General features: G+C 45.9%; 1 protein-coding gene across 1 annotated transcript; it reads left to right on the plus strand.

The window, feature by feature from the left end:
* Positions 1–72: 72 nt before the first annotated feature.
* Positions 73–15,282, plus strand: LOC107037631 (dynein heavy chain 3, axonemal). Its single transcript, XM_015256277.1, has 4 exons — positions 73–836; positions 1,684–1,953; positions 2,728–13,627; positions 14,986–15,282. Exons 1-4 carry the CDS (start codon positions 73–75, stop codon positions 15,280–15,282), a joined length of 12,231 nt encoding a protein of 4,076 aa, XP_015111763.1.
* Positions 15,283–15,652: the final 370 nt, after the last annotated feature.

The following is a 15,652-nucleotide window of genomic DNA, read 5'->3' on the forward strand; positions in this document are numbered from 1 at the left end:
TGAAATAGAATTGATCTGAAGTTGCACTAGAATTCGAAATTCCCATTCTAGAGCAATGAACTTCTCTGCAAGATGTCATCAAGAGGGAGGAAGTGCAAGCCGTCAGTTCCCTGGATACCGGTAGTCGACTCTGAGCCAACCCCCCATATTCCAGAGGCCCTGAAGTACCAAAAAATTCAGCCACTGATCCAAGACCGTTCCTGGACGAAGACCGTGCCCTTCAAGCACTTCTTCAAGTACGTGAAACCTTCCGAGAGTATCGCGAGTTTCTACACCCCCACTGCCTTGAAATTTCGACTTCAAACGTTGAAGAGACGTCGTAAAGTTGAGCCTCAGACGAAAGATTTTCTAGGCGACGATGGAGAGCTCCGTTACCCTCCGATTTCCCTGGTTCGTGCCCATGAGGAAGAAGTACGACGGAGAAATGAAGAGAAAGCGAAATTGCTGGAGTCTGTGCCTGAAAACGTCATCAGCCTCGTTGATCTCGCTGATGGCACCTGGCTCAGGCGAAAGGCCGAGAAAAGGGATCGGAAGATTCAGGAGACGAAGGAAAAAATTGCGAAAAGAAGAAAAATGGAGATTGAAAGGGAAATGTTCGAGAGAGAGGACTTGAGGAAACGTGAGGCCGACCTCCCGAGGTCTGTGGAGTCCCAACTAGCGGAGCTGTTGGCCTCGAAGGAGATCGAGAGGACTAAAAATGTGAAGCCTGAGGATATCGAGAAGATTGGATTTTTGTGTAACTCGGGTATCAGGGATCATCACTTGGAGCCTTACGATTGTTTCAACATTGAAATGGCGGAGGCGCGAATAGAGGGGAAATTGAGGAGAAGAAGAGAGTGGGTATCGTATGGGATTGGATGAAGAAATAAGAAGTCACGGAAATAATTTTTTAGAAAAAGCTAGCACATTCGCTGGAAAATTCTATTGGATTTCTATTGAATTTGCTGCTAGTTTTCTGGCGATTCTATTGAAATATTTAATAGAAAATATTCTGTACAAAAACCTGAATAGAATTCAATTTTTCTATAACTTATTCTATTGAGGTATTTTCTATAGAATTTCCTCCGCTCAAATTTTCTAATTTTTTGTTCGATTTTCTTGATGAAAAGAAAATAAAGGTACAATGACAAAGATTTACAGAATCTGAGCCAAGGAAATTCTCTAGAGAATATCTCAATAGAGTAAGTTGTATAGAAAAATCAGATTCCATTGACTCTATAGAATATTTGGTGAAACTAAAAATTCGGGATTTTAAATTATGGGCAAGTAATATGAATTTTAATTTCCTTGAGACACCTTATGTAATAATTATGGATGCTCAGGTAGATGTATGGAACATCCCTTACCAGCTCCTCCCTTCAAGAGGTATATATTAGAGGCATTTTACAAATTATGAATTCAAAATTACAAATTAAATTCAAGAACGCATGGTATGGCAATTTACGCTTTATTTTGCATCCTCAAAAATTCTATTGGAATTAATCGCAATGGAACATCTTGCATGGAAAATTAACATTATTTGTTGACTTATATATTCCAGGAAGCGGTAAATAACAAATAGAATTTTTAATAGAATTCTCATAGACCTTCAATAGCACTCCAATAAAATACTAAATAAATTCTGACAGTCTGTCGTGGAAATGTCTGCAAATTTTTTTAGCGAATGGATTTCTTTTTCCGCAGTTTCCATGAACTTTTGAAGGAGTTGGAGCAGGAAATTATCGATGATTATAAAAGGAGCGTTCGAATAGCTATTCTTGATTACATTTTATTGGATGAAGATGAGCAGGAACGCCTGGGGGTGGAGGTAATTCCTGTTGAGTTTCCAGTGCTTCATGTTCGTGCACCTGTGCCATGGCATCAGTCTATTGTCATCGCTACCCATTTTAACGAGCATAATTTGTTCATTAGTAATGAGATTCTCAGGGAGATAAGAGATCTGTGGTTTTCGAGGTAATTTTTTTACTATAAAAAATTCGATCAAGTGATAGTTTCAGAAAAATTGAAAATCGATCCATCCGTAATTGATTCCTTAGTAAAGAAAGAGTTAGTCAATTTAATTTTGTGAATAGTTTTCAACAAACATATTTCAATTCAGGGGAGACTATGGGCAAACTTAACTTGCAGATTCTATGAATTTTTATAGATATTAACTTTCATATTTCCCCTTCGTTTCAAAATGAAAGAAGTATTTTTGATTTTTTTCTTTAATCCTCCATTACTCGCACTCAGCGTGTGTCTTCATCCGTCACACGCTTAGCGCAGCGCCGCGCTGTTGCCACCTTGGCGCTTACTGCTATGCGCGCCTTCCAAGTGTGGCAGTGAAAGTAGCAACATTGTCGCTCGAAGGGTCGATAGGGACTTACTCGTACCGAGTGGCGTAGCGCCGTTTTTCTGTCCGTTCGACGTTTCTTTTCTCTTTTAGCTGAACAAAATTTCCGAGAAAAAAACGGACAACGCCAACGGTTAATAAAAGGATTGAACTAGGAACTCTAATATTTTCAGAATTTTTATTCGTCGAGAAATACGCTAAAATATAAAAAAAAACGAAAACGGGCGGCGCCGCGCTTGTTGAGCGAGTGATCGAGGGTTAATCAAATGAGAAATAAAAATATGAGCGTGACGTCAAAACCTGCGCGACCCCCCTCCCCCGGCCGTCAAGCATCGTCATAAAATTAAAGTTGAATGGTCTCTTAAATGACTCCCCTACGTCCACCCGACTTTCAGATACAGCTCCATGCGAATCATTCACGTGCAAGACCTGGGCGCCCTCCCAATTCCAGCCCTCGCCCTCGAGCCGACTGTAGAATCCCTCTGCTCCCTCGCAATCGACAAACTGGAGCATCAGTGGTTGGCGGACGTGGCAGAGCTCTTCCTCGAGAAGAAGCACGCCTGGTGCTCCCTCTTCGAGAAAAAACCCACGACCCCTACCTCCCACATCGAAAAGTACTTCCGATCCGTCAACACCCTCCTCTCCCGTCAGCTCCGCATCATCCTCCTCGAGACCCTAGAAGAATTCAAAGACTTCCTCATCCAATACAAAGACGGAAACTCATTTGACGGCGACTACCAGGATTTGACCTTCATCCGACCTCCGTTCATCACAATCTCCGTGGAACCAATCCTAGGCACCACTGAACTCCGTCTAAACCCCAGCATCACCGAACTTCACGACACAGTCTCTCGATGCTTCAACAAAATCCTTCAAGTGGGATCAAGAGTTCCAAAGATCGAGACCATCATCTTTCCGGAATTCAAGAACACCGGTCACATGTTCCCAGTCTCAAGATCCGAGTCATCAGTCTCCAAAATCATCAACGAAGCCCTGGACGCCATAAAATCTAATCAAAAGGGCCCTGACGATTACTTAAAACACTACAAAGACTTGTCCTACATTCTGGACGGCCAAGCCACCAAGAACCTCGACAGCTACTTCCAGATCGATCCGATCCCCTTTCTCCGTGAATTCGGGAACAGAATCGACGGCTACGATATTCTCAGCAAAGAGATCTGCCTCTTCCGGAACAAGATCCCCCTGAACCTGATCGAAATCGATTGCTCGATCGTCAACGCCTCGATGAGAACAATCTTACACGACCTCCGAACATCGATCTGTGACTTCTTCCTCGAAGAATTACAATCGAACAACCGCGAATTATGTCACGTGTTCGATGAGATCGCGGACAAGATATCGGGGATGCCGGAGACGACTCAAGAAGTTGTCGATCTCTTCAACTTCTTGGTAGACAGTCGTGACAACACGATGTTCAGTCTGAGAAGTAAACTAGCAAGATGTGCAGAACTGATCCTCTTCTTGTTTGACTACCAGCCGCCGAGTGACGAAGACATAAATTTGAACACCCGAACCCTAACATGGCCGAAGGAGATGGAAACGGTGATGGAGCTGGCAACGACGAGACTGAACATGAGAAAGGAATTCGTTGAAGGCGTCCTGAGAACGAGACGAGACAACTTCGAGCAGAAGATAAGCCGAATGCAACTGGCGATTGATCAATTCAAGAAGAAAGATCCGCCAGTCTTGACAGTTGAAGAGATGGAGCAAGCGACCGAGGAGATTGAACAGCTGTCGGCTACGATGGCGGAGATGAGAAAGGAGGCCGAGCAAATAAACGAGGAGGAAGGCCTTCTGGACATGGAACTCAGTCCGTACTTGCCTCTCCCTGGAATGACATCAACGGTGGAGACTTTCGACAAACTCTGGCACACAGTCCTCCACTTCCACCGAAACTATGAGAAGTGGTACTACGGTCCTTTCTCAGGTCTGGACGCGGACGAAGTCAGAGAGGAGACTGACAACGCCTGGAGAACATTGTACAAGCTAGGAAGAGCGCTGACGGACATCCCCGGAGCTAGGAGAATCGCGGAGATGATACGAGGAAAGGTCGAGAAGTTCAAGCAATTCATCCCAGTTCTTCAGACGATCTGCAATCCTGGTCTGCAGGCCCGTCACTGGGACCAGATCAGTAAAGTCGTGGGAGAGACCATCGTTGCGAGTGAACAGAGCAGTCTCTCCCAGATGATTGAGTACGGATTGCCCGTGCACATAACTAAGCTCGAAGAGATCTCGTCGGCAGCTACGAAAGAGCATACGTTGGAGAAGAATCTGGAAAAGATGAAGGGCGAGTGGGAGCAGATCTACTTTGACTTGACTCCATATCGAGAGACAGGAGTGCAGATTCTGTCGGCTGTTGACGACATCCAAATGCTTCTCGATGATCACATTCTTAAGGCGCAAACGATGAGGGGTTCGCCCTTCGTGAAAGCTTTCGAACACGAGATGGAGAGCTGGGAGAACAAACTGATCACCATGCAAGACATCATCGACCAATGGCTGACGTGTCAAGCCACCTGGATGTACCTAGAACCGATCTTCAGTAGTGAAGACATCATGCGACAGATGCCGACGGAAGCCAACAACTTCAGAAAAGTCGATAAAATGTGGCGTGGGATGATGACTTCAGTCGCTCAGGACAAGAAGGTCACCACCGCCACAGGAATCCCAAACATGCTTGACCAATTTCGACTCTGTAACTCGCTCCTCGACGAAATCCAGAAAGGATTGAACGATTATCTCGAGAAGAAGCGCCTGTTTTTTCCACGATTCTTCTTCCTCTCGAATGACGAATTGTTGGAGATTCTGTCCGAGACGAAAGACCCTCAGAGGGTGCAGCCCCACTTGAAGAAATGCTTCGAAGGGATTAGTAAACTCAAATTCACGAAGGAGGAGGAGATCATAGGAATGCTGTCAGATGAAGATGAGTACGTTCCGATGAGCGGAAAGATCTACCCGGCTGACGCGAAGGGAATGGTGGAGAAGTGGCTCTGCCAGGTGGAAGAAATGATGATCACGTCGTTACGAGACATCGCGCAGGACAGTGTGATTGCTTACTTCACAGCAGTGAGGGAAGAATGGATCCTCTCCTGGCCGGGACAGATAGTCCTCTGCGGAAGCCAGATCCACTGGACAAGCGAAGTCATCGAGAGCTTTGAGGACGGCTCCACCCCGAACTATTTACACAAATGCAGTGATCAAATTGACAGAACAGTGGCGCTCGTCCGAGGGAAGCTAGACCCGGGGACCAGGATAACTTTAAACGCTCTGATTGTCATTGACGTCCATGCCCGAGACGTCGTGAAAATGCTGGTGGAACGGGAAGTGAAGGACGCGATAGACTTCAATTGGATCTGTCAGCTCCGATATTACTGGCTGGAAGGGGCGATCACAGTATCGATGATCACAACAGATGTCATCTACGGGTTCGAGTACTTGGGGAACACCCCTCGTCTCGTCATCACGCCATTGACTGACAGATGTTACCGGACGTTGATGGGCGCCCTGAAACTGAACCTGGGAGGAGCGCCAGAGGGTCCTGCTGGTACCGGAAAGACGGAGACATCTAAGGACCTCGCGAAAGCTGTTGCCAAACAGTGCGTCGTCTTCAACTGCTCGGAAGGTCTCGATTACAAGGCCATGGGGAAGTTCTTCAAAGGTCTAGCTCAATCCGGCGCTTGGGCCTGCTTCGACGAGTTCAATAGGATCGAGCTGGAAGTTCTGTCCGTAATCGCTCAGCAGATCCACACGATCCAAATGGCGATTAGCATGAAGGTCGAACGTTTCCTCTTTGAAGGGACCGAGTTGAAGTTGAATCCAACGTGCAATGTCTTCATCACTATGAATCCTGGATATGCCGGGCGTCAAGAGCTTCCTGATAATCTGAAAGTTCTGTTCAGAACCGTCGCTATGATGGTCCCCGATTACGGAATGATTGGAGAGATCACTCTGTACTCCTACGGGTTCATCGACGCCAGGAGTCTGGCTGAGAAGATCGTTCACACTTATAAGCTGTGCTCTGAACAGTTGAGCTCCCAGAGCCATTACGACTACGGTATGAGGGCTGTGAAGACCGTACTAACAGCTGCTGGTAATCTGAAGCTCAAGTATCCGAATCAGAACGAAGCGATTCTTGTCCTGAGAGCTATTGTGGATGTCAACCTCCCCAAGTTCTTGGCTCAGGATGTTCCCCTGTTCAAAGGAATCTACAGCGATCTGTTCCCGGGAGTGGACCTTCCTAATCCCGACAGGGACGAACTGATTGAACTGTTGAAAGGAAATCTGGAGAAGAGGAATCTCCAGGCGACCGAGTGGTATGTCGACAAAGTCATTCAAATCTACGAAATGATCTTGGTCAGGCATGGATTGATGGTCGTAGGAGATACTTTAGGCGGAAAAACCCAGGCGTATCAAGCCCTCGCCGATGCTCTTGGAGAGCTTTCGGTCAAACGCAAAGCTGTGATCAAGGAATTCAAGACGATTTACAGGATCATCAATCCCAAGGCGATCACCATGGGGCTACTCTACGGATCTTTCGATCCGATTTCTCACGAGTGGAGCGATGGAATCCTCGCAAACACCTTCCGAGAGTACGCGCAGTCCTTCAGCTTTGACCGAAAGTGGATAGTTTTTGATGGGCCTGTTGACGCCGTGTGGATTGAGAACATGAACACAGTACTAGACGATAACAAGAAGCTTTGTTTGATGTCCGGGGAGATCATCATCATGTCAAATAAGATGAATATGATGTTTGAGCCGGCTGACCTTGATCAGGCCTCACCGGCTACGGTCAGCAGATGTGGGATGATCTACATGGAGCCCTCCCAGCTGGGGTGGCAACCGATCTTGGAGAGTTATAAGAAGGATTTGAGGCAGAGGATCCTGGTGGAACAGTTTGAGTTGATTGTAGAACTCATTGAGTGGCTCACGCCGTCGATCTTCTGGTTCATCAAAGTAAGCTGTCGGACGTTTGTCGATACTTCCGAACTGCATATGTTCTTGTCTTTCACGAGAATGTTGAGTACGATGCTGGAGGGGGAGACACAGGTGAGCACGGTCTGGCTGCAATGTGTCATGCTCTTCTCCATGATCTGGGGATTCGCATCGACGCTAGTAAGCGACAGTCGAAAGGAGTTCGACTTGTTTTTTCGAAAGCTGTTAGACGGGAAGATAGATGAATACCCGAAGCCCAAGGCTTTCAAGCTATCCAAGCAACAACTGTTCCCCGATCGAGGGACCATTTATGATTGGCTATACGATAAGAGGAACAACGGAAGTTGGATTTCGTGGATGGACACCGCTCCTCCGGTGACCCTTCCGCCAACCGCGAAAGTGAGTGATCTGATTATTCAAACGAATGAGGTCTCGATGCAGCGATTCTTCATAAAGAGGCTCCTGGACCGGTCGATCCCGATCCTCTTCGTGGGTCCTACAGGCACCGGAAAGTCCGCCATAGTCCTGGACTACCTGGTCAACCTCCCCAAGGAGAAATATATCCAGAACGTGGTAAACTTCAGCGCTCGGACCAGCGCAGCGCAGACCCAGGAGATCGTAATGTCGAAGCTGGATCGACGTCGGAAGGGAGTCTACGGCCCGACAATGGGCAAGAAGTGCATCCTCTTCGTCGACGACCTGTCAATGCCCCAGAAGGAAGTCTACGGAGCCCAGCCCCCGATAGAACTCCTCCGTCAGTGGATAGACCACGGCTACTGGTTCGATCCAAAGGATACAACAATCATCTATCTGATGGATATCCTCATGATAGCTGCGATGGGTCCTCCAGGAGGCGGCTCCAACGTCGTAACCCCTCGCTTAACTCGTCACATGCACATAATTGGAATCGACGCCTTCGAGGACGCCACGATGACGAAGATCTTCACGTCAATCCTAGACTGGCACTTCGCTAAGGGCTTCGACTCCAGTGTCTCTCGGTTCGGCAAAATGCTGGTCTCGGCAACGATGGACATTTTCCAGGACGCCATCCTCAACTTCCTCCCGATCCCTGCGAAGAGCCACTACACTTTCAACTTGAGAGATTTCAGCCGAGTTATCAGTGGAATCGTCCTCGTTCCATCCTCCAGAATGCGGGACCCTGATAAGCTCATTAAACTCTGGATCCACGAGGTTTACCGAGTTTTCCACGATCGATTGGTGGACGATCAAGACAGAGAAATCCTCTTTAAAATGGTGAAACGAGTCACTTACGATCAGCTTCGTCAACCCTTGGACAAAGTCCTATCAGACTACCTCAAAGAGGACGAGAAGACGATCACAAGTGCTCACATTCGCGATCTATTTTTCGGGATGTACATGGAGCCCGATGCGGACCCGAAGATCTACGATCAAGTGACCGATCTAAACGATCTTCAAGAGAAGATGGAGTACTACTTAACCGAGTACAATATGATGTCGAAGACCCCAATGTCTCTAGTTCTCTTCAGATACGCGATCGAGCACATCTCGAGGATTTCAAGAGTCCTGATGCAGGACAACGGCAACGCATTGCTAGTCGGCGTCGGTGGCTCGGGACGATCTTCCTGCTCGAAGCTAGCTACGGGGATCTGCGAGTATATTCTTCACCAAGTCGAGATCACCAGGAGTTACGGGCCATCAGAATGGCGGGACGACTTGAAACATCTCCTCCTGAAAGTCGGCTGCGATGGCAAATCGACAGTCTTCCTTTTTGCCGACAATCAGATCAAGGACGAATCATTTGTAGAGGATATCAACATGATCCTCAATACTGGAGACGTGCCAAATCTCTACGGAACGGAGGAGAAAGCTGAGATCCTCGAGAAGATGACGAATGCGGCGAGAGAGGATTCCGCGAAACGAGTTGAGACTACCCCAATGGCTTTGTACAATCTCTTCATCGAGCGCGTAAAGAAGTTCCTCCACATCGTGCTGACGATGTCGCCTATTGGTGACGCCTTCCGCAATCGCATCCGCATGTTCCCGTCGCTGATCAACTGCTGCACCATCGATTGGTATATGCCATGGCCTCCCGACGCCCTCGAAAAAGTCGCGACAATCTCCCTGAAAGACCTAGACATCGACGACAAAATCAAACAGAAATGCGTCGTTGTCTGCAAGAACTTCCACGAAACCGTTCAACGATCGAGCGAAGACTACCAACGAACTCAAGGCCGAACTAATTACGTCACGCCAACAAGCTTCTTAGAGCTGATCAAGTCATTGTACAAATTGTACGGTCAGAAAGTTAACCAGATCACGTCTCAGCAGAACCGGTATGAAGTGGGTTTGGAAAAGTTGGACTTTGCTGCAGGTCAGGTCGCAGTGATGCAGGAGGAGCTGCATGCTCTGCAGCCAAAACTAGTGGCTCAATCCCAGTTGAGTGACAAATTGATGATTAGGATCGAGCAAGATACTGTGAACGTCGAAGCAAAGAAAGAAGTCGTGGCTGCGGACGAAGCCCTAGCGAACGAAGCCGCAGCTGCCGCACAAGCCATCAAAGACGACTGCGAGAGCGACCTTGCGGAGGCTACCCCAGCCCTGGAAGCTGCACTTTCAGCCCTGGACACCTTGAAGCCTGCTGACGTAACGATAGTGAAGTCCATGAAGAGTCCACCCGCCGGTGTTCGTCTAGTGATGGAAGCTGTCTGTGTTCTGAAAGGAGTGAAACCAGAACGGGTTCAGGACCCTTCGGGGGTGACGATAGACGACTACTGGCCGGCCTCGATCAAGGTCCTCGGGGACATGAAGTTCCTGGAGAGTCTTAAGACCTTCGACAAAGACAACATTCCTCCGGCTTACATGAAACGAATCAGGGAGAGATTCATGAACGACAGGAGCTTTCAGCCCGAAGTCATCAAGAAGGTGTCGACTGCCTGCGAGGGCTTGTGCAAGTGGGTGCGGGCGATGGAGGTCTACGATAGAGTGATCAAGGTCGTGGCTCCTAAGAAGGCCATGCTTGCGGAGGCTGAGGCTGAACTTGCCGCGCAAATGGAGACGCTGAATGCGAAGCGAACTCTTCTGCAAGAAGTCACAGACAAATTGCAGACTTTGAACGACGAGTTCGCAGAGTGCATGAGGGAGAAGAAGAAACTCGAGGATCAGATTGACCACTGCATGCAGAAATTGGACAGAGCTGAAAAGCTTCTTGGTGGTTTGGGCGGAGAGAAGACCAGGTGGAGTGAGACAGCGTCGAATCTTGGCGCTAGTCTCGGTAATGTCATAGGTGATGTCCTGCTATCCTCTGGGATCGTCGCCTATCTGGGAGCCTTCACAGTTGAGTATCGGAATAATCTGATCAGTGAGTGGCACAAAACCTGTCGAGACATGAAAATTCCATGCAGCGTTCACTTTAGCCTCCCGGACATCCTAGGAGAAGCTGTGGAAATCAGGGCTTGGATGATTCATGGCTTGCCGGCTGACAACTTCTCTGTGGAAAATGGAATCATCGTGAAGTACGCGGACAGGTGGCCCTTAATGATCGACCCGCAGGGACCGGCGAACAAATGGATTAAGAATATGGAAAAGCAGAATAAGCTGAACGTCATCAAACTTACTGATCCCAACTACGTCAGGATCATGGAAAACGCTATTCAACTGGGACTTCCGGTCTTGTTGGAGAATATTCTTACGGAGTTAGACGCGATTCTCGAGCCTGTTCTCCTGAAGAACATCTACAAACAACGAGGAGTAATGTACATGAAGTTTGGGGAGAATGTCTTGGAGTACAATGAAAACTTTCGGTTCTACATCACCACGAGACTTCGAAACCCTCACTATCTCCCGGAAATCGCGGTCAAGGTGACTTTGTTAAACTTCATGATCACTCCTCAGGGGCTTCAAGATCAACTCTTAGGGATAGTAGTGGCAAAAGATCTCCCAATCCTCGAGGAGAAGAAGAACCAGCTGATCGTCGAAGGAGCGAACAACAAGCGAATCCTCAAAGAAATCGAGGACAAGATCCTCGAAGTTTTGTCGTCGTCCGAGGGGAACATCCTCGAGGACGAAACGGCGATAAAAATCCTATCATCATCAAAACTATTATCGGAAGACATAGAAGCGAAGCAGAAAGTTGCTGCCAAAACGACTATTGAGATCGATGACGCTCGCGACGGCTACAAGCCAGTTTCACGTCACGGAGCCGTTCTTTTCTTCTGCATCTCAGAATTGGCGAATATCGACCCGATGTACCAGTACTCTCTCCCCTGGTTCATCAACCTCTATATATCTGCGATCGTTAGCAGCGAAAAGTCAGAAGACTTGAACGTTCGAATCGAGAGTTTAAACTCAATCTTTACAAGAAGCATCTACAGAAACGTCTGTCGATCGCTCTTCGAGAAAGACAAGTTGATCTTCTCCCTGGTTCTGTCAGCTGGCATTCACCGAGCCGAAGGGCGAATTCAAGAAGACTTGTGGTCTTTCTTGTTGACCGGAGGCGTTGCCCTTCACAACCCTCACAAGAACCCTGATCCCAGCTGGTTAACAGATAAATCCTGGTCTGAAGTCACTAGAGCTGACGCCTTAACAGGTCTCCAAGGCCTCAGACGATCTTTCGAGGAGAACCTTTCATCCTGGAAGGAGTACTACGATCTGTCCAACCCTCAGGATCACTTCTTTCCCGAACCTTTCAACAAGGTCGGCCGCGAAGAACTAAGAAGCTTAGTAATACTTCGCTGCGTCAGACCAGACAAGCTAGTGTCAGCAGTTCAAAGCTTCATTTCCTTGAACATGGGTCAGGCCTTCATAGAACCCCCACCCTTCGACCTTCAAGCCTCCTACGACGACTCGACCAAGACATCCCCACTCATTTTCATCCTGTCCCCCGGATCGGACCCGATGGCGGGCCTCATCAAATTTGCTGAGACAAGAGGGATCCTCAAGAAAAATCTCATGACGATCTCTCTGGGTCAGGGGCAGGGTCCCCTCGCTGCTGACATGATCAAGAAGGGCATCCAGTCCGGAGAATGGGTAGTCCTCCAAAATTGTCATCTCGCCGAGTCTTGGATGAAGGAACTAGACAGAATCTGTGACGAGACCATCATTCCGGAGAACACCCACGATAAATTTAGAGTCTGGTTGACAAGTTATCCGTCGAAAGCGTTCCCTGTGTCAATCCTACAGAACGGTGTGAAGATGACAAACGAACCACCTAAAGGACTCAAGCAGAACCTTTTGAGAAGCTATCTTAACGATCCAATATCGGACCAGAAGTTCTTCAGGAGCTGCAAGCGAATCATCGAGTGGGAGTCTCTCCTCTTCTCCTTGTGCTTCTTCCATGCAGTAGTCCAAGAACGACGACAATTCGGACCATTGGGTTGGAACATCCCTTACGAGTTCAATGAATCCGATCTTCGGATCAGTGTCCTTCAGCTTCAGATGTTCCTGAACGATTATGAAGAGGTTCCCTTCGAGGCTTTGTTGTATTTAACTGGCGAGTGCAATTACGGAGGTCGAGTCACTGATGACAAGGACAGAAGACTGCTGAATTCCTTGCTGAAGAATTATTACAATCCTGAAGTGATCAGCAATAAGGATTACACTTTTTCGCCGAGTGGAAAGTTCAAGATTCCGACGGACACAGATTATGAAGGGTGTTTGGAGTATATCAAGACTCTGCCGATCAGTGTATGGCCGGAGGTCTTTGGGCTTCATGACAATGCTGATATCACGAAGGATAATAATGAATCAATGCAGCTATTGGGGGGAGTTCTTCTCACCCAGACGCAGATAAGCGTCGGTGGGGCCGAGGGAGACGCTGATGCCATGGTCTCGCTTCTGGCGAGTGATATTCTGACCAAAATGCCGGAGCAGTTTAACATTGAAGAAGTCTCTCAGAAGTATCCTGTGCTGTACATGAACAGCATGAATACAGTCTTGAGGCAAGAGTTGATAAGGTTCAATAGGTTGACTGCAGTCATCAAGGGATCGTTGAAGAATGTCCAGAAGGCGATCAAGGGACAGGTGGTGATGTCCGCGGAGCTGGAGGAGGTGTTCTTGAGCATGAGCGTTGGAAAGGTGCCTGGGGCCTGGGACAAGAAGTCGTACCCCTCCTTAAAGCCACTGGGGAGTTATGTGAGCGATCTGATGATGAGGATCAAGTTCTTCCAAGATTGGATTGATCACGATGCACCGAACGTTTACTGGCTGTCTGGGTTCTTCTTCACGCAATCGTTCTTGACGGGAGTTATGCAGAATTATGCCAGGCTGCATAAGATCCCGATCGATCATCTGGACTTTGAGTTCGAGGTGATGGGGGACGTGGAGGAGGTGGGGGAGGCAGCAAGTTCTGGGGTTTTTACTCATGTAAGAAAGTTTTTGAATCGGGGACTTGAATGGCGCTCTTTTTTTGACGCCCAGCACCCATTCTTTGTTATCATTATTTTACATCGCTCTGGCTTGGTTTTGAGTATATTGCGAAATCTGATCAAGACTTTAAATGGATGACCCATTGAACGACCAACGTCTACGATCGTCTACGTGTGAGAGAAGTGGGGGGCCGTCAGTGTGTAGTGTGCCATAAGTAAAGCACGGCAGCTCATGCACACTATAGCGCATGAAACAATTCAATAGAAAACCTAGCGAATTTGCTAGAAAATTCTATTGGAATTCTATGGAGATATTTTTTGTATAGAATTTCCTACACCCAAATTTTCTAAGTTTTTTTGTTTGATTTTCTTGATTAAAAATGAAGAAAAATCACGTATGAAAAATTTGAATAGAAAACCTAGCGAATTCGCTATAAAATTCTATTGGAATTTTATAGGAATTCTATGGGGTTCGAAAAATTCTACTTGTTTTTGCCCTGATTCTATTCTACTCAAGAGACGCGAAAAATTTATGAAATTCAAAATTCATTTATTCATGATCTATTGCGAATAAAGTAAAACGGATGCGTTATTTTATTCTTTGGAGTGTAACGAGCATTTTAAAGGTGAAAACAGGAAAAAATGAAGTTTTTCGTGATTGTACGGGACAAAATCGATCGGGTCCGCAATTTTCCCTAGTTATTCCCATATTCCGTCATATATCACAAACTGTTCAATGGGTCCTAAGGCCTAGTGAAGACTTTTAAATTTCACCGACGTATCCTCTTGAAAAAATCAAACAAAAAAACTTGGATTTCTACAGAAATTATCTCAATGGAATAAGTTGTAAAGAAAAATCTAATGTTATTTTCTCTATAGAAAATTTTTCATTGAACATTTCTATTGAAAAAAAAGCTAATAGAAGTCTACGGGAATTTTCTAGCGAATCGGTTTATCTATAAATTTGTTTAGAGCACTCTATATTAATTCAGTAGTGAAGCAGTAAAACCGTTTAAGTCGACTTGGCTCTTAGCTAAGTTTTCGAGAAATATCTCCGAATTTAAAGAAGATAACGAAATTTTCGTAATAAGTTTTTTTCTAGAGCTAATTGAGGACTACAAAAAAGATTTTGACAAAAATTCTGCTATGTCCCTTAGATTTCGAGATATTCATTGAAAACTGGCCAATTATCAGAATCCACTTGAAGCTTTTTACTGCTTCGCTACAGAATTTTCATTTCTCTCGAGAAAACAGATCGTCAATCATATTTTCCTTCATCATGTCTTCATTCGTTTAGAATTGGACTTTTTGTCTGAAAAAAATCGGTTTCTAGATTTTCCTACATTATTTTTCTAGGGACTGTTTTTAGAAGGTGCACGTTGGAATAAACAAGTCAATGAGCTAGATGAATCCAAACCGAAAATAATATTCGACATCCTGCCAGTGCTGTGGCTGAAGCCGGGCGAAAAATCGAAATTCAGACCGCCACCGAGTTATGCCTGTCCGGTGTACAAAACCAGCGCGAGACGAGGAGTTCTAGCTACCACAGGTCACTCATCCAATTTTGTGATGTATATACTGATTCCAACGAGAATGCAAGAGTCTCATTGGATCAATAGAGGTGTTGCTTGTCTTACGCAACTTGATGACTGATTTTTTTAAATTTAAATAATTATATCAACAATTTAATTTCAACAAACTGATTAATTAATTAATTAATTAATTAATCATGTCACGAATAAATGAGTCAGAAATTATTGAATAATTGGTTTTTTTCGAATTATTAAATCATTAAATAATTAATATTTATTAATATTTATTATAAAATTGAAATTGATTTTTCAACTAATTAATTGTTCATTTGATTGAGTTCTATTTAGTGTGGATATTTCTTTGGAGTGTATTTTCAATGAAAAAGTAGGATTAAAAATAAAATTCGCAAAGAGGAAATTCCAAAAGAAAATTAAGCCCTGATAATTTCTACAAACTAACTTCAGATTTTATTAATGAAAAAAAAATTGAA

This window comes from Diachasma alloeum, unplaced genomic scaffold (genome assembly GCF_001412515.2).
Source record: "Diachasma alloeum isolate Michigan unplaced genomic scaffold, Dall2.0 Dall_scaffold_00269, whole genome shotgun sequence".
Classification (NCBI taxonomy): Eukaryota; Metazoa; Arthropoda; class Insecta; order Hymenoptera; family Braconidae; genus Diachasma; species Diachasma alloeum.